General features: G+C 46.4%; 1 protein-coding gene and 1 pseudogene across 1 annotated transcript; both read right to left on the reverse strand.

Moving 5' to 3' along the window:
- Positions 1-1,177: 1,177 nt before the first annotated feature.
- On the reverse strand, positions 1,178-4,283 carry LOC119346861. The gene is made up of 11 exons (XM_037615979.1): positions 3,873-4,283; positions 3,535-3,723; positions 2,468-2,587; positions 2,339-2,380; positions 2,168-2,263; positions 2,004-2,093; positions 1,791-1,883; positions 1,625-1,663; positions 1,492-1,542; positions 1,306-1,380; positions 1,178-1,216 (listed from the first exon to the last, which is right to left on the reverse strand). Exons 1-11 carry the CDS (start codon positions 4,281-4,283, stop codon positions 1,178-1,180), a joined length of 1,245 nt encoding a protein of 414 aa, XP_037471876.1.
- An 8,767-nt stretch (positions 4,284-13,050) lies between these two features.
- On the reverse strand, positions 13,051-17,987 carry LOC119346862 (annotated as a pseudogene).
- Between the last annotated feature and the right edge of the window lie 2,127 nt (positions 17,988-20,114).

The following is a 20,114-nucleotide window of genomic DNA, read 5'->3' on the forward strand; positions in this document are numbered from 1 at the left end:
ATAGTATCAAAAGACACATGCATGCCCCAACCCACAATGTACAAGTATTGAATTAAAAGAAACATGCCCCAACCGACAATGTACAAGTATTGAATTACCCTCCTCTTCAGTTGCAACAACCATCAAATCAATGCAATGCAGACTACATCATCCATTGTGTTTCTGTCCAAGATTATAGCCCATTATGCCTGATGCCAATCCCAAGTCTCTTTCCAATCAGTCTCTCCTAGATCAAACAATTTTCACGATCAAGAGAGACCCAACAATTCATGTGATCAACCAAAGAGCTTACTGAGACCAAGTTAAACTGAAAAGGAGGGAACATATAAAACCGAAGATGATGTAATTTGATTGGAGTGTATTTAACTACAGCAGTGCCAAAGATTGTGCCATCTTCTGTATGTGTGTCTGGGTATGAATTCTACGATACGAACTCACTTGAAAAGCCTGTGACATGCATAGATGCACCCGAATATAGTGTCCGTTTTGAGCTGGATTTCCGTATGGATGCCAGAGCTTGATTTGATGTACCTGGATCTGAGCGAGCATGATTTGCAGAGTTGTCACTCCTAGTTCCTTTTTTTCCGTCTATTTTCTTCAATCCTTAAACCTCCGTTTCAGCTTTGGCTCCTCTAATTCATTGGCTGAAATTTGAACCAAGTCTGATGCCGCCTCTTCCACTGCTGACAGATTGACAACGTAGCCCACTTTGCTTCTACAACTTTATGTCTACCTTTTTCATACAACTGTCCTCTACCACGGTTAAACTTGCAAGTATTAGGGGGTGTTTGGTTCAGAAGTCCTAGGACTTTTTCTAGTCCCAGGGACTAATCAAAAAAGACTCTCTAGTAGAGTCTTTTTCTAGTCCCTGTAGAAAAAGTCCCTCCCGTTTGGTTCCTAGGGACTTTTTAGGACTTTTTCCAGTCTCTGGGACTAAAAGTCCCTGAACCAAACACCCCCTTAGGATTACGACTTAGGTGACCTCGTTGACCACCAAGCACTCCCTTGTTTTCAGAAACCACAAATGTAAACTAAATCCAAGCATCATCCACAATTTCAGACTGATGGGCTGCTTATGTAATACAATCATTATAGTAGTTCTGTCTTGCTGTCATATGAGATAATGGATAATACACTCATTTCAGGCCAAAAGTGACAAATCTCTTCTTTCCATTACTCAGAACTCGAAGGGTCTTTTCAATGGAACAACTCCACCCTGCAAAAGTGCGTGCACATAAGTTTCTATTTATTTTTTCCCTTAAATCTCGGGACACAATTTGACAATAAATACAGTTATTAGCATACCTCTTTGTCCAACTTCAGCTCATCTGCTAAATCCAACTTTTTCTGAGCGTACTGAGCCATGTTCATTGCTTTATGCTGAACAAGAGAACCAGTTATATACAAACAACAATCATGGCCACATATAAATTCAGAGGGTTTTTCCTCAAGACAAAACAAATAATCATACAGGATTCATCAAGACAATACCATACTGACAGATAACTTCCTAAACACATCCCGAGCTTTATCCTCTTCGGTCTACACAAAGGCCATATCAATATCAGCAACATATTGCAGTTAAATATGTATCACCATGTCAAACCTACAGTACCCTACTTACCTTCGCGTCAATGCCACCTTGTCGGACAACATAGTGCATCTAGAAAGATAAACAGATGAAATTAGATATTGGCAATATGTTGCATATTTCTTTTTGACAACAAAAAGTCACAGTTAGGGGGCCATACAAATCTGCACAACAGCCCCAAATTAAGACACAAAGTTACGTATTCTTTTATTGTTGCGATGGCAGGAACCCCTTTCAGTTCACCATCTAGTCTCCTTTTGTGTACATCGAACTTGTCCATTTCATATACTTCCTTCACAGCATCCATATAACTTAAACTGAAATATTTGTGAAACCATAAGAAAGACGCATAATCACAAAGCATGTCAGTAGTGCTCTATTACACAAATGTTTGATGAAGTAGGATGCCAACATTTTTCTTAGCGACACGCCTCCAGATCTCGAAATAGAGAAGATCTATGTCCTTGAGGGACGCATCTTTATCCATCTCAAGAATGTACTCCTGAATCAAATTGACCAGATTGTTACTAACACCAGCGATCAACGCCTCAATTAGCAAAAGACAAGATATCTTACATTATAAGCAAAAGCAGCTAAACGAACAGTCATATGGGGAAAGCCAGTTGCAATCTTCAATGCTTGCCTCCATGCTCTAGTATCCTTGTCAAACCACTGAAGTGAAAAGAAGTTAATCATCATGTGTATGTATATGGACTAATTTCGTGATTTCCTGGGGGGCATACTTACTTCCTTGGTGCTGCGATCCAGATGCAAATACTCTGTAATCCACTGTTCAAGATAGAAGTCTATCACTTTAAAACTATCCAGCCACTCGTAGTATTTTTAATTCCAACAGCTAGATCACATAATACATACCTTGATTTTCTTTGAAATTTCTGCATAGTACTTGACATAAAGAGCATCAATTTTATATGTATGATAACGTGAGCGGTACTCATCGTGATAGCGGTACAGGTTCCGACCGCTATAAGGCAGCTACAAAAAAAAGAACAAGAATTAGATGAAATGTCTGAAAAGGAACAAGAGTCCCACAATGGCTACATTGAAGTGAGATGACATACTTTTGTCTACAGAAGTAACTGACTAAGGATCCACATTTTTTCCTAGTAAAGTCTGGCTTGCTAGAAATAGTACCATGTCCATATATAATCAAATAACCTTTAACAAGTCAATCCACTGAGACACCGTCATCATATAATTCAGAAGCAATTCAAACGTCAACTAATTTCACTAGCCAAAGTTACCAGCATGAAATCAAAGAGATAAGAAGTTTGAAGATAGCAATGTTTGTGAAAACATACAAGGTAACATAGCTCTGAGCCTTGGACTGCTCCCTACGGTCATAGAAATCATGATATTTTTGTGATCTAATACTGAACCTCAGCCTTAAAACCAAGGCAATCAAGGAGGCTCAAGAACCAAGTGGGAATGTGGGATACACTTCGTAGCAGTTCACTGCGAGTTAAGGTTACATATGAAATGGCTAAGAAGCAACCAATTTTAAGGGGGCACTAATAAAAATCAGCACCTAGAGTTGTCTGAAGTTTGAATAAACAGAAAAGAACTGGCAAACTTTTCAAATCCAACACCGCAAGTACTATCATCCATCGGTGACCACAAAGCAAGGGCAATAGATACAAACTCAATGTTCATAAACCACAGCAAAGAATATGGTGATGCCAGTCATACAATCATCATCTTCTGTTGGAAAACAGTTTTAACTCGTACCACAAACTCATGGCTTAACTTTTTATACTAACGTTGCAGCTGTGGTTGGAGCCAATGAAGCAAAATGAACTACCTTACTGATTGCCGGATTTCACGGTGTGTGTTGAAATAGTTTCTGAACACCCATGATTATGATAATAATAACCAAAGTAGTCAACTGGATGACTAGATGTAGATATAGACAGTACACTTACAAAATTACGAGGGGCAATCCGTTGGTAGTCATTCAATCCAGCTTTATAGGTATCGTCGGGATGGACGAACCACTCAAAACTTTCATCCTCCTCTAACCGCTTAAAGTACAACTCCTTACCAAGTTCAGCATCAGTGTATTCTTCTGGTTCCTTAAGCTCACGTTCACGTGCGCACTCCGGCTTCACAGCCTACACATAGGTGATAAAAACATGAAAAAAATCATCCACACATACCAAACCAGAGGGCTGGATTTGCTACTATGGCACACAACTACAAATTTTAAAAGACATACGTGAATTGAAGTGAGCGGTGACTGATTGATACAGCATGTAGGTACCTTGTAATAAGTGATGCGAAGGCGTCCAAGGCGCGTTTCTATCTTGTCTTCTTCCTTCCATGTCATATAAAGTGGCAGGTCCATACGAGGAAGAGGAATGTTGGGACGCAAAAGTTGAGCATAACGGGTTTCGTCTTCCTCGCTGATAAGGACGTCCGGCCCGAAGCAATCCTGGCTTGTTTCTTGCGCCGAATCTGTTCTGAGCAGCGGCTCCATGTCTGCTGCATGAGGAATCGGATCTTGACCCCCTTGGATTGTGTCCTCCATGTCTCCATGGTCCTGGGCACTGGCAGGAGCATCGAATGATGACGGGGGTACGTTGCGGCGCCTCTTCTCCCCTGTCCACGCCTTGTTTGCCGCATCTCCATCATCGGCCACTTGGCCAATCTGGACGGGCTTCTCGTGCAGCATCTCGATCAAACTATACGGCCGCGGGACGAGGGAGGAGGTCGAGCTGGGCGGCGGCGTCGATCTGCTGGCGAAAGAGACGTTTCCGGAGGCGACGGTCGGCGGCAGAGGACGTAGTCAGGGGGGTGGAGGCGGCGGCAGCGGGAGGTGCGTGTCGACGGCGATGGCTGCGGCGTGAAACCCTAGGCGCTTGTCTAGACGGTAGGCGCAGAGGACGTGGTCGGGGTTGGCTGAGGGGCGGCGGTGTGGAGTGGCGACGGGGATGGGAGGCGACGGCTACGGCGATGGCATGAAACCCTAGCCACTTTTGTTTGGGTCACTCGATTGTAGGCCAAGGTAAATTTGCTGCACATTGAGGGTGCGTTTGGTAGTAAAGTATTTTTGGAGTTTTTTTTGGGAGGGCTGCTACACGTCCGCCGACGGATCTTTTTAAAAGATCCGCCGCCTCGCAAGCCACTAGATCTGGCACAATCTTACGGTTGAACGTCTTGCTCTACTTTGCAACAAATGTCTTGTTGCGGAAACATTTGCAAAGAGGTTGTGTTGCAAAATTTAATTTTATTTTATTGCAACATAGATTGTGTCACGGGATTTTTTTGAAACATAGATTGTGTCACGACATTTTTCTTTTTTAACAAAGGTTGTGTCGTAGAAAGAAAATGTACGCACTTTTTTTTGCAACATAGATAATGTTTCAGGAATCCTTTTGCAACACGGACGATGTTGCAAAAAACTTTGCAATGAAACATGATGTCGCAACACCACGTCGTCGCCGTTTGCAACTCAGTCGTTGTTGTAGAAACTCATCGGCCAGTGACCGCACGGCCTGGCGGGCACATGCTAATTCTGTTGCACGCACGAGGCCGAGGCGGTTCATACGGAGGGAAGCGCAGGGTCGCGGCGCTCCTGGACGCCGGACCGAGGAGATGCGCGAGGAGGCTGTGAGTTCTAGGTGGCGGCGCAGTGGAAGTCGACGACCGACCGCGAAATCTGGTGGTGGAGGTCGGCCATGGCAATGGTTGTTTCTGGATCTGTAACTAGTTGAGTACGGAGGACACCGCCAACAGAGGGTTGGTCGTCGTCACCACCGCAGGGGGTCTGCGCCCGCTTGTCCCGATAGGCCTGCGATGACCCCACTGTAGAATCCAGCCGCCTTCGCTCTCCCCAATCCTAGCCGCTGCAGGATTTAAGTCCCCGTCCGTTTTGCAACTAATTGAAGAGTGCACATGCGGGAGCCTGCAAACGATCACTTGAGGTGGGCTGAGAGCGCGCCACATCTGCCGCCACGTGTCGCGCTCTGTGCGCTCCCTCCAGTTTTTGTTTTTTTATTTTTGGCACGCGTTTTTGGTTTTTTAGATGGTTTTCCCCTGGTTTTTCGGCTTTTTAGTTTTTCACCTGTCTTTCTTAGTTTTTGAGAAAAAAATTGCATGGAAAAACTCTATGCCTCTTGAAAACGGAAAAAACGTGTTTTCTCTCTCTTTTTTTCGTGAGAGAGGTACAGTTTTGCTTCCGCGAGAGGCATGGCAATGCCTCTCCAAAATGAAAAAACGTATTTTCTCTTTTATTTTTCTTTCATGAGAGGCACGGTTTTTGGCGTGGTTTTGCTTCCAAGAGAAGCATGGCAGTGCCTCTCGGAAACGGAAAAAGACGTGTTTTCTCTCTTTTTTTCCTTCCATGAGAGGCATCGTTTTGCTTCTGTGACAAGTGACGTACATGCAGTGCGCCACTTGTCGAGACCTAGGAAGGTGGGAGTGATCTTTGAAAGAAGTACTCCTTAATTAGTGATTTCATCTTCATCCTTCATGTTATCTTTGGTCAACCTGATTGGGTCTACAGCCTCCAGCAATTCTCCATGTTACCTTTGATTGTATGTAGAGTGCTAATCATACGAGCTTGCAGGTTGAGGCCGGCGCCGTGTTCTAGAATCCAACCTAGTTGGCCATCTATCGATTCGGTTAACATCAATAGTTGAAGGTGTGAACCATTCTCGTCTCTCTCCTGACGTGGATCATTTTCTTTCTCCCCGCGGAAGAAAGAAGACCCTTTGGCTAGGGTTTCTCGTGCCTTCCGCCAGTGCCGCCGCCCAGTCTACCTCGTCTCTTGTGGTCTTAGGTCCTAGGAAGCATGGTGGATCCCAGCTCGTGTAGGTGGGAGGACTTTGTCTTTTAATGTTTTTTTGAGTTTTGTTAGGTTTTGCGTCATGTTTAGAGAGGCGGGCGGTGGTGACTCTCTGCAGATGAAGTAAGGTTCTCCCCACCTAGTCTCCATCCCGATGGTATTTCTGGTATTGTTGAAGGGCATGTGGAGGTTTGTCTCCGGCAGATCTCGCGGGATTCGGTCGTTGTTTGTCTTCGGTGGATACATGTCTTCATTCGTCTATGTTCGTGTGTCTACATGTTGGATCCTTCCGATCTATGCTTTTTTTACCGGTGGCGGTTCATGTTCTGGTGTGCTGGTTCTATGGGGACTTAGCACGACAACTTTCCGCCTGTCTACTGCAACAAGGTTTGCCCGGTTTCGATGAGGGAGGGGCGAGGACGGCGGTGCATCTTCGGCTTGCTCCAGTGCTTATAGTCGTCGCTAGTTGGTCTATGAAACTGGATGTATTTTTTACTTCTGGTATTCTCTGTACTACCTTGACAGTTGATTAATAGATCGGAAGTTTTTCTAAAAAAAAGGTGTGAACTATTGGTCGCATCATATTTATCCATCTCTCGTAGTTTTCTAATATGGATTTGTAGGTAGGTCGTACAAGCTCTTTGTGCGGCCAGTTTCTCGAGGGAATTGGACCATATCATAAGTTTCCTTTGAGGGCGTAGGATCATGATGACGTTGTCGTGGCAGTGCATGAAAAAGAACTTGCGCCAATTGCAACCCATAGCTTTCAGGCGGTCTGGCCATCATGTTGTAGAGGTGCTCCGGGGCACAATGCCGAGCCACGAACTGACGGTTCACCCATCGTCCCATTCAAGATGAGAACACTAATATTGGCAATATCTTTTCCTTGGGCTCCTCGACCACCTGCTTGCGGCTGCCGTAGTGAAGAAACCTCGCCTTGCATCTGTGTGGTCAGTAACATCTCACCCTGCGAATCAACCTGCGGTGGATGGTTAAGAGGGCAGTGATATCTTTAGTCCACCGGGGTTCAAATCCTGATGCCGCATTTATCCTAAATTTATTTCAGAATTTCCGACGATACACATTCAGTGGGAGAGAGGTACTCATAGGGGTAGGGTGTGAATATATATAGCATTTGGTCTGTTCTGTGTTTAAAAAAAAGTAACATCTCACCCTTGAGCTAGCCACCCCTCCGAAAGACAAACACATGGTAGTACAGCAATACAGCCAGTGTACCGTGCCATCACGGGATTGAGCATGTAGTAGTAGTCTCCTAGTAGTTATCTAGGAGCAGGAGACCGTTGCATGACTGGCATACAGTGGCCTCTGTTACAGACGGGCGGAGCACCGGAAGCATGTGGCTGACGAGGCTAAGGACATATGGGACCAATATCTGACCTTGTAGACCAACATGCCAGGGAAGGCCTGCCAGGGAAAGTAGTATTGGAGCACATCATAGGGGAAGCACATTCCGTTGTCGTCGTCGTATGTGTCCATCGTTATGATGGATCCATGACAAAATCGACCAGTCGACGGCCAGTTTCGCTACTGTGTGCAGGGCACGTAGGAGGAAAGCGGCGCGTTGCAAGGGGCTCAGTTCATCTTGTCTCGAGCGGTCGAGGCAAGGAGCTCCATCTTGGATGTCGGGGTGGCGGTCTTGGATTGTGAGGCTGCACGGTTTCTTTGCGGCGAGCAGCGTGGCAGCGATGGTGCCATCTGCTCTTGGCTATGTTGTTATCATGGGGAGGAATGGTGGATGGCCCTTGTTTTGTTGTGGCTTCTACGATAGCGATCCCGTGGTCTTGATCTAGAGGCTTGCTGCAGGTAGTTTCCCTATTGTGGGTTGGGTCGGCAACCTTCATCCCACGGGTGGTACGTGTGTGGGTTTGGCGCCGGCATCATCGGTACCTACGGGTGTCGCTTCCCTCTAGGGGGGAGGCATTGTTGTGGGTTCCCGCACAATTCTAGGGGTCCGAGGTGAAAACCCTAGTCCATCTCTTGAAGTCGATAGTGGTGCCAGGCGTTATCACCTTCTTGAGGGCGTCGTCACACACCCCCGGCCCCCTGGTTGCAGATGGCCTATGGCGTAGGGTTTGCCTTTACCATGGCGTAGTACGCCCTTGTCTCTGGCGAGGGTTGGATTTTGGTGTTATCCTATCTTATTACGATAGAACACATGATTACTATGCCTATGTGACACTCGGACCAGAAATCAATGATGCTTGGACCACGCCCATCGATGTTGGGACGACATACAAGGATGCTGAAACTAGCGGCAAAAGGCTACAGCTGGACGATTACAATGCTTCAAGCGGTGAGAGCACGTGCTGGAAGCTGCGACACCCGTCGACGTCGATGCTAGAACCACCCGTACCTAACGCTAGGACCAACAGCGACCATTGTTGTGACAACGAGAGCATGGGCTACGTTGTCACAGCAAATTGCTACAACTAGCTGCACAAAAAGCAACGACTGGGTGGCAAGGATGCTGCAGTCGGCTCAGACGCCACAACGGCGGGTGAAAGAAGGTGCAAGCTGCTAGCGGAGGAAAGCGTGGGGTCACGATGTTGCTGCGAGCCTGCGGTGGCGGGGGTCTTCGACTGCACGCGAAAGGAGGCGGGGGCGACAAATGCACGCAACCAAGGGAATAAGAGAGCGAGGTGAGAGATGGGAGATCGTGAGGCTGTGAGTTGTATTTGCGTTGTTGAATAAATGGCTCGCTAGGCCACCAATCTGACGCTTGAGTCGATCGACCAGCGCCGAGCATCGCCCATAGAAAATTTTGCTGAGCCGAGTAACCGGATAAGAGAAGAGTTGGGTGATGAGCGGTCAATCTGTTCAGTATCAAATATATAGTTGAGTGCGGTTAAGTAACCAGATAAGAGAAGAATTGAGTACAATTGTAATCTGACAAACAATAATAAGGATTACGTATACCTAAAAACATTTTTTTATGATACACTATAAGAGGAAATTGTACATGGTAACTACTGTTTCCGACATCTAATCTTGGTTTGCAACATTGTGCCACATCCTGTTTGCATATCAAAGCACCGACTCCGGAGGGAAGAGCCACGTTGTTCCAGAATACTTACAAAACTTTGACGGGCTAGAAGTACCGTACTTCATGTTGAACACATTGCCCGTGTCCATAAAATAAATTGCATCTTCCTCCACCTCTCCACAAGGTGCTGGGACAGACTTAGAGAACTCCATGCTAAGGAAGAGTGCTTGACCACCGCCTAGCCCTCCTGTAAGTGGCACCCAAGCGTGTGTGCTCTGCTTCAAAAACATCCACCTGGAGAGTGATCCATAAAGCGTCTGAATGGAGGTGATCTGGATGGAGGCGCCGACGATGTATTACCATGAGTAGCTTCCCATGTGACTCGAGGAGGTGTCGGCTGATTATGGTGATAGGTTCAACATCATGATCAAATTCAACAGAGCAATTGATATAGGTCAAGTCATTATTTTCTTCTTCTTCATCATCCTCTTCACTGAGTTTGCTGACCTCCTCTTCTTCTTCCTCCTCTTCATTCTGGTCATCGTCATGATCGTTGTCCTCCTTGTCAGAAGTGGTTTGTGATTCATAATTATCATAGTAGAACGATTTCTTGATAACACGTGTTTCCATTGTAACCATGGGCCTTCCGTCCCCATCCAATGCTAGATCAAGGGGGATGAGGTCCTCAGTCTCGGTGATGGCATATAGTTTATCACCAAGGAAGGCCATGTCAATGAGATAGATATATGGAGTTGTCGGTGGCTCCAGCGACCACGTGCCCTTCCCTCGCTGGAACACAATGAGCGGATGCTTCCTGTTGTTGGTGATGACCGCGACAAAGTCATCAACTATGGAGCGCATGAGGAACTTGCGGATTGCAGACCTGTCGTCGATGATGACGGCGCCGAGCTCAGGCAGCGGCAGAGACCTGTTTGTGAAAGGGTTATGCAAGACATAGTTGTGCACGACATAGTGTATCTTGCCATCCTCGGTGGTGTACTCATGGCCCAAGCCGAGGGCGAGCCAGTCGTCGGTGGAGCCGACAGACCTGGCGTTGTCGGGTAGGCGGTGGGTGTGGCCGCTGTAGGGGGCGATGATGACGTTGCTACAGAGGGGAGTCCACGGCAGCGATTGCGCTTGGGGGTCGGTCGAGTGCCATGGGCGGCAGATGGTGCCGTGCATCTGCCGCCGGCACGGCACCGAGCGCAGTTGGCCTGGTCAGGAAGGTTGGCCACCACTACTTGGTCGAGGATGTTCCGCGAGAGGCCGCACAATTACTTAGATATGTACATATCGCTGGAAAAGCAAAAAGGTCAACAGGCGTTTGGATAATATCCTTTTTCGATTGGGTATGGCTTCAACCATTCCTGGGGGCCGCCATCCATGAGAACCAAGTTTTGATCAATGATATATTCAAAAAGTAAGAGCTACTCTATTAATCTACATACCTTGTCTCCAGCCACCATGTTTTCTCCGAAGGGTGAAGGCGGATTCTCTGAACTTAAAATAAGGGCGAAGGATACATACAATATGCCGGGTCTAAAGTGAAGTAGTACAGAACATTGCAGAATAGAAGACGCCAGGCCCATGTAGAAGAAGCGTATTTTCTTCTCTTCAAGATTCGATCGTATTGGGTGTGCAGCCTTGATCGTATATATATAGCACCATCAAAGGAGTTGGGCTGTCTGAATCCTACACGTATTCGCGTTGGTTAGTTCGTCGGTTTCCAAACGAGTTTGGCTTGCTTCTCAAGTAGGAGTAATGCAAATTTATTTTAGTCAAACATAGAAGTTAGTATCCGTGTAGGATTAGTACTGTACTAGTTAAGGTAGTATATGTACGTACTACTTGGTCAATGCATTGGTGAACAAAAAATGTTGGGGAACGTCAACACGCGGTTTGTACTGGGTCGGCTGTTCATGTCTACACCGTAAGAACTCTCAAGGAGTACATGACATCAACACGCGGTTTTCCCGGCTTTACCGACCTCTCACAACCGCCACCGCTGCAGAGCAAATACCTCAGCGTGTAACAACCGGCAATGCTACACGTACAAACAGTTTACATGCTTTTACAGGATGGGTTAGTCTTTATTGACCAACAGATGAGTGGAACGGTCCACCCCCCTGAAAATCAGGGAGGAGAGGTTTGTGATTGGTTGTTGGATGAAAAGAGCCTGTAAAAGCCTGTAAATCTTTGTATGTCTAGCATTTTTGTGTAACACCGCTGGGGAACGTGGGTTGCCGAGATCACGTACGGACCGCTACACATAAGAGCCGATATATCGCATTTGTCCACCCGGCAGCACAGGTGGCACGGGAAATATTATGTTGGCCTGCCTCCATGACACCGACGCCTGGCTCAACTTCCCCGCCGTCCTACCATAGTTGGCGCCTGTTCACTCCCGGGTGGCCACCGCATGGGAGATGCCAGAAGATTGGGAGGCTCGCGAGCGCCTCTAAGCGAAGCAAGCCGGCAAGGCGTACATGGTGGAGCTCCGCCTCCTGTACCCGAAGAGCCGGCTATACAAGAAGAACGCGACCGAGGCGATGAGGGCCATGGCGGTATGATTGGAGGGCTTACAGAATCATACTGGGAGAGGTTGGTGAACGAGAGTGATAGTGATAGTAAGTTTCGATGCAATTTAGTTCATATTTTGTTTAAGTATCTATAGTATTTATGTAAAATATTCCGAACCAAGTTTGATGTAGTAGTTTGAACCAAATTTGCACCGAATGTTTTTTTTGCGGGAAACTATTCATCTATTCATCTTCAATCATAGCAGTACAACAAACACCAGAAATAATATAAATTACATCCAGATTCATAGACCACCTAGCGACGACTACAAACACTAAAGCGAGCAGAAGGCGCGCCACCGTCATCGCCCCTTCCCCGTCAGAGCCTGGCACCACTTGTTGTAGTAGAGAGTCGGGAAGTCACCGTGCCAAGGTCCCATAGGACCAATGCCTTTTTAGATCAGAAGGATCCAACCTGAAGACACATGAATAAAGACGAACAAAGACCGGATCCGAGCGGATCCACCAAAGACAACCACCGACAAAATCTAACGAGATCTGCCGGAGGCACACCTCCACACGCCCTCCAATGATGCTACACACCATTGGGACGGGGGTTAGGCGGGGAGAACCATATTCCATCTTCAAGAAGCCGCCGCCGTCTCGTCTTCTTAAGTAGGACACAAACCCTAACAAAATTTAAAGAAGCACCTGAAAACGGAGCCCTTTCGCCGGCAAGCGCCGGGATCCACCGCGCATCCATGGCCCTAAGGCCATAGGAGACGTGGGAGATACGCAGCGCCGCCGACAGGAGGCAGAAACCCTAGCCGCCTTTTCTTCGAGGGACAAAGGGAGTAAAGGCGTTGTTGTTGCACCCGATGTTTGATGTAGTAGTTTGATGTAGTAGTGTGTACCAAGTTTGATGTAGTAGTTTGAACCAAGTTTGATGTAGTCCCTTGTTTTCAGAAACCACAAATGTAAACTAGAGCCAAGCATCATCCGCAATTTCAGACTGTTGGGCTGGTTATGTAATACAATCATCCTATTAGTTATGTCTCACTGTTAGATGAGCTAACGGATCATAGACACTCATTTCAGACCAAAAGGGACAAATCCAGTCTTCCCTTACTCAGAACTCAAAGGGTCTAAAAGGAACAAATCCATCCTGCAAAATGGCACGCACATAAGTTACTGGTTTTTTTGGGTCTCGGGACAGAACCTTACTTTGACAATAAATACAGTTATTAGCATACCTCATTGTCCAACTTCAACTGTTTTGCTATCTCCACCTTCTTCTGAGTATACTGAGCCATGTTCAGTGGTTTATGCTGAAACAAGGGATCCGGTAATATAACAACAACAATCATGACGACATATAAATTCATAGAGGATTTTTCACAAAATAAAACGTAAAATCATAGAGGATTCATCGAGACAATACCATGCTGAAAGATAACTCCCTAAACACACCCCTAGCTTTCTTCTCTTCGTCCTACACAAAGGTCGTATCAAAGTCAACAACCTATTGCAGCTAGGTATGTATCACCATGTCAAACATACATGTAGAGTATCCTACTTACAGTCAGTTCAATGCCACCCTCCAGGACAACAGCGTAAATCTACAAAGGTAAACAGATGAAATTAGACATTTGGCAATATGTTGCACATTCCATTTTCACGACATAAATCACAGTTAGTGGCTATACAAATTTGCACAACAGCCCCAAATTAAGACATCAGCTTACCATTTCTTGCATCGTTACAAAGATATGACCCCCATTGAGTTCAGCATGTAGTACTGCCTTGTGTATAGGGAACACGCCAGACTCATAAACTTCCTTCACAGCCTCTTTGTAAGTTCTCTGAAATATTTGTGAAACCATAAGAAACACGCATAATCACAAAGCATGTCACCCGTGCTCTATTGCACAATTTTTTTGATGTATTAGGATGCTAACATTTTCTTTAGCGACAAGCCTCCAGATCTCAAAATAGAGGAGATCTATGTCCTTGAGGGACGCATCCATTTCCAGCTCCGTAATGTACTCCTGAATCAAATGGACCAGATTGTGAGTACAACCAGCAATTAACACCACCTCAATTAGCAGAAGACAGGATATCCTACGTCATAAGCATAACCAGCTAATTTTTCAGTCATATGGGGAAAGCCAGTTGCAATCCTCAATGCTTGCCTCCATGCTCTAGTATCCCATTCTATCCACTGAAGTGAAAAGAAGTTAATCATCATGTGTATGTATATGACTAATTTCGTAATCTTCTGTGGGGCATACTTACATCCTTAGTCTTGCGATCCAGATGCAAAAAATCTGCAATCCACTGTTGCAAGATAGAAGTCTATCACTTTAAAAACAATCCAGCCACTCGTAATGTTTTTAATTCCAACAGTTTGATCACATAATGCATACCTTGATTTTCTTTGAAATTTCTGCATAGTACTTGACATAAACATCATCAATTTTATATGTATGATAACGCGAGCGGTACTCATCGTGATAGCGGTACAGGTTTCCACTTCTGCCAGGCAGCTACAAAAAGAAAGGGACAAGAATTAGTTGACACATCTGAAAGGGCACAGGAGTGCACATACATAATGGCTACAGCGTAGTGAGTTGACATACTTTGGTCTACAGAAGTAACTGACTAAAGATCCACATGTTTTCCTATTAGTAAAGTCTAGCTTGCTAGAAATAGTACCGTATAATTAAATGACCTTTAACAAGTCAATCAACTGAGATACGGACATGATATAATTCAGAAGCAATTCAGAAGTCAACTAATTTCAGCAGCCAAAGTTACCGGCACGTGATTGTTAAAAAATACAAGGTAACATACCTTTGAGCCCTGTAAAGCTCCCTGCGGTCACAGAAATCATGATATGTTTGTCTTCTAATGCTGACCTCAGCTTTAAAACTAAGGCAATCAAGGAGGTTCAAGAACCAAGTGGGATACACTTCATAGCACTTCACCCCGAGTTAAGGTTACATACGAAATGGGTAAGAACCAACCAATTTTAAGGGATCACTCATTAAAATCAGCAGCTAGACTAGTCCAGAGTTTGAATAAACATAAAAAGCTGGGAAATTTTTCAAATCCAACACCGCAAGTACTATCATCCATCAGTAGCCACAAAGCAATGGCAATAGATACAAAATCAATGCTCAGAAACCACAGCAAAGAATAATAGAATATGGTGATGCAAGTCATACAATCATCATCTGTTAAGAATAAGCTGTTCAAAAACAGTTTTAACTCATACCATAAACCCATGGCTCAATTTTCTATACTAACGTTGCAGCTGTGGTTGGAGTCAATGAAGCAAAATGAACTACCTCATTGATTGCCGGTTTTCACGGTGTGTTTTGAAATGGTTTATGAACACCCATGGTTATGATAACCAAACTAGTCAATTGGATGACTAAATGTAGATATTGACAGTACACTTACAAAATTACGAGGGACAATCCGTTGGTAGTCATTCAATTCAATGTTGTAGGTGTCTTCAGGATGGATGTACCACTCAAAACTTTCATCATCCTCTAACCCCTCAAAGTACGACTCGTTAAGAAGCTCATCATCGGTGTATTCTTCTGGTTCCTTGAGCTCACGTGCGCACTCCAGATTCACAACCTACACATAGATGATAAAACACGGGATAAAATCACCACGCATAACAAACCAGAAGACTGAATCAGCTACTATGGCACACAAGTATAAACTTTAAGACATGCACGGTGATTGATTGATACAGCATGTAGATACCTTGTAATGAGCGACGCGATAGCGTGCAAGGCGCGCTTCTATCTTGCTGTGTTCCTCACGTGTCAAATAAAGTGGCAGGTCAGTAGGATAATCGTCCTCCTTCTGAATATTGGCAAGCAAAAATTGACAATCCTTGGCCTGGTCTTCCTTGCTGAGAAGGAAGTACGGCCCGAAACACTACTCGCTTTCTTCTTTTGCCGGCTCTGTTTTCAGCAGCAGATCATAATCTTGGCCCGCTTGGATGGTGCCCTCCATGTCTGTCGCATGAGAAATCGGATCTTGGCCCCCTTGGATGGTGCCCTCCATGTCTGTCGCATGAGAAATCGGATCTTGGCACCCTTGGATGGTGTCCTCCATGTCTCCATGGTCATCGGCAGTGGCAGTAGCATCGGAAGATGATGGGCGCAGGTTCTTGCGGCGCCTCTTCTCCCCTGTCCACGCCATGTTTCCCCCATCTCCATCATCGGCCAGTTGGATGATGGGTACGGGCTTCTCGTGCAGCATCTCGATCGAACGATACGACCGCGGGACGGGGGACGTGGTCGAGCTGGGCGGCGGCGTCGATCTGCTGGCGTAGGGGGCGACTGTAGGCGGCAAAGGACGGGGTCGGGGGCGGACCAGCGGAGGCGGGGGCGGGGCGTCGGTATGGCGTGGCGACGGCGGTGGGAGGCGACGGCGACGGCGGTGGCGTGAAACCCTAGCCACTTGTCGAGACGATAGGTTGCAGAGGACGTGGTCGAGGTTCGGGGAGGCGGCGGCGACGGCGACGGCGTAAAAGCCACTTGTGGAGAGATGGAGGGGGAGAAGCAGATCGTGCGGCCTCTTGTTTGTTTGGGGCAATCGGTGGCTGGCCAACGTAAATTTGCTGCACATCAAAGGGTTTTTCTAAATGGATGTTTTTTTAAACGAGTCAAAAGACTTGCCATTTTCAATGATTAAGAAGAAGAGAATTACCCGGTTAATTGACGGAAACCGGGTTAGAACTGATACAACCCAACCCACATGACATGGGCACCGCCGGCCAACCTGGCCACCGACATGGAACACAGAGCTGCAAAGAAGAAACACATACACTGAGGTGTTGCAAGCGTCATCGTCATCACTGCTTGCCTCGAACGAGCGACTCCGACTTCACCATAGAGCTCCATCAACGAAGCCCACCCACAAACAGTCGCGGAAGCCACGACGACACATGCCAAAAGATGGCCACAGTCGCCAACAAATGACAGCTCTGACTTTTGACGGCAAGCATCGCAAGGGAAATATGCAAGACTTGCGCCGATCATGCCCTTGGCAAACAACTACTGAGTGCATGTCATCGTCACCACCTGGACCCGCACCACCGTAACTCCGACTTCAAAGCAACAAAACAACACACAAAAGAGCACCTCGGACATGCAGGAAAGATCCAACTACCAAAGTCCACGCCGCGCCCCGAGCTCCTTTCGACGCCATCATCATTGTCAAAATAGAAACCAGCGCCCCGTCTCAGCAAACCACGCGCGAAGATGCCGCCATCCACCGGTCACCCAATCATAGCCGGCTCCGAGACGATGCATTAGTATCCGTGTACAATTTGTAGTTAAAACGTCGGTAGACCACATAACCATGCTTGATACGATTCCTTGAGTGCTTGATACGATTCCTTGAGTGCCAGATAGACCACATAATAGTGGTGACTTTGGCACGATCATCGTCGGTAAAACGTGGGCCACATAAGATGTCGCGAGCCCACGAGTCCAGATGTAGACGAGGTAGCCGGAGTCCGAACCATGCACACGCCTCCTCCCAGAAGCGTTTAGCATGCGAGCAATGAATCAATGCATGTTCCAGATCCTCATCCATAACTAGACATACTTTGCATATGCGAATTTCTGCAATGTGTCGATAGTTGAGAGTAGCTTCATCTGGAAGAATCCCACGAAGAACTCTCCACCAAAACACTCTCACTTTTGGGATAACATTCAATTTCCACATGCCTTTCCACATCTGTTGATCATCATTTGAGGTACCGGTAGCCGTCCCCTCCTCTAGAGCCAAACGCTCGTTTTGATTCATAAGAGCACGGTACGCCGACTTCATAGTGTAGTTGCCTGTTTTTTCGAATGCCCAAGCAAGATAATCATCACCTCCCGCTTGCCGAATAGGGATATTAAGAATAGCTTCAGCATCCGGGGCAATGAAAGTCTCCCTAACCACCTCATATTTCCAAGACCAGTTTGATTTGTCAATGAGATCTGCCACCCTCCGAATAGCAGTGTTCTGAGGCCTGAATATAGGTGACATGGATATAGTGTCTGGAATCCATTTATCGGTCCAGACGTCAAGAGTGCTACCATCTCCAACATGAGAGATCAAGCCACATCGAAGGGCTTCTCTTCCTGCTATAATTAGGGGTGGGCAGAAAAACCGACTACCGAACACCGAACCCGAATAAACCGAGACCGAACCGAAAAAAACCAAGGACCGAAACTTCGGTTGTTACATCGGTCAGCAAATGTGCAAAACCGAACTAAGTTCGGTGAGTTCGGTGCTCTGCCTCGGTTGACCGATTAACCGTATTATCCTTATCCTCTATATGCAGCCCAACAAATCTTGGCCCAACAATCCATTTACTCTTCACGTGAATTCTTTTCTTATCCGTGCACACAAGTTGTCCCATCTGGGCCAGCTCAACCCCAACCTGTCCGACGACCCTGTCTCCTACGACTCCCCCAATCGAGGCGCCGCCGCCCAAGGGAGTACATGCTAGAGTCCCCCCACCTTGCAGCATCGCAGGCCGCCGCCGCGCCGCCGCCTATGGCTTCCAATGGCTTGTATGCTGTCGGGGCGCCGCCGACCAATGATTTGATCTATATTTGGATGATTTTTTTTTCAGTTCCTCTGCCTCGATCTGATGTTGTGGATTTACATCGGGTGATTCGGTCAAACCGAAGACCAAAACCGAATTTGCGGTGCACCGAATCCTCGGTTATCAGAATTTCTGTTAACCGATCGGTCTTCGTTTTCTGGGAACCGAATTTCTGTAAACACCGAAGCACCGAACCGAATTCTTCGGTGCAACCGAATGCCCACCCCTAGCTATAATAGCCTTCCAAGTGGCCGAAGCCGACTTAGGTACAGCAGCATGCATAAAATCAATGTCAGGAAAATAACGCCCCTTCAAAACTCTTGCACCGAGGGAATTAGGATTTGTCAGAAATCGCCAACCATGCTTCCCCAACAAGGCAAGATTAAACAGATGTGGGTCTCTGAAACCCATCCCACCTTTACACTTGGGCGTTGAAAGTTCCTTCCAAGACACCCAATGCATTGATCGTTTGTCAAGCGAACTACTCCAGAAAAAAATTGCCATGGGAGACGTCAAACTCTTGCAAACTTTCTTTGTTAACAAAAAAATACTCATTGGGTAGGTGGGGATAGCTTGAACCACTAATTTCAACAAAGTCTCGCGGCCTGCACAAGCAAGTAGCTTCTCCGACCATCCCTGCATTCTCGCCCGGGCTCTCTCACTGACATGCTCGAATGTCCCGCTCGTGATCCGACCCACATCGGTAGGGAGACCCAGATATTTCTCATTAAAAGCCTCAACCTGGATGTTCAAGGTTGTCTTCAAAAGTTACCTCAAATCTATGGGTGTATTTGTACTGAAATAAATAGAACTTTTTTCCCTATTGATGCACTGACCCGAGGCCTCTCCATAAATCCTCAAGATGTCATTTAGTCGGAGTGCGCTCGGATTACTTGCATGATGAAGATGAGGCTATCATCTGCAGAAAGCAAATGGGTTACCCACGGTGATCTATAGCTCACCCGCAGTCCTCTGTCAATGGTTCCACCATTGTAATATTTCAACAATGAGGATAAGCCTTCGGCACACAGCAAGAATAGATATGGAGACACTGGATCTCCTTGCCGAAACCCTCTGGTAGGTGTAAAATATGGAAGTAGCTCCCCATTGATTCTTACTGAAAACCGAACAGAGGAAACACACTTCATTATCAACCTGACAAAGCTCATATTGAAACCCAAACGTAATAATATAGCTTCGAGATAATGCCACTCGACACGGTCGTAGGCTTTCATCATATCAAGCTTAACCGCGCAAGAAAAATTCTTTCCCTTCTTCTTCCTTTTCATCGTGTGGATACTTTCATATGCAACAAGTACATTGTCTGTGATCAGTCGTCCGGGAACGAACGCACTTTGCTCCTCGCTAATGATTATATCCATCATGCTGCGCAACCGGTTCGTTATGGCCCTCGCTGCAATCTTATAGAGCACCGGGCACAAGGCTATGGGAAGATATTGTGTGATTGATTGGGGGTGGCGTACCTTAGGTATGAGTGTGATGGAAGTGTCATTCAGACCCGTAGGTAATTCCCCTCCATTAAGAAATTCTAAAACAGCCAA

Source organism: Triticum dicoccoides, unplaced genomic scaffold (genome assembly GCF_002162155.2).
Source record: "Triticum dicoccoides isolate Atlit2015 ecotype Zavitan unplaced genomic scaffold, WEW_v2.0 scaffold53052, whole genome shotgun sequence".
Classification (NCBI taxonomy): domain Eukaryota; kingdom Viridiplantae; phylum Streptophyta; class Magnoliopsida; order Poales; family Poaceae; genus Triticum; species Triticum dicoccoides.

Coding starts and splice junctions, on each gene's coding strand:
- LOC119346861 (XM_037615979.1), bottom strand. CDS start 4,283: ATGCTGCACGAGAAGCCCGTCCAGATTGGCCAAGTGGCCGATGATGGA. Junction 1,664..1,790: donor TCGCAACAATAAAAGAATAC/GTAACTTTGTGT, acceptor TTATCTTTCTAG/ATGCACTATGTTGTCCGACA. Junction 1,217..1,305: donor AGCTGAAGTTGGACAAAGAG/GTATGCTAATAA, acceptor GCACTTTTGCAG/GGTGGAGTTGTTCCATTGAA.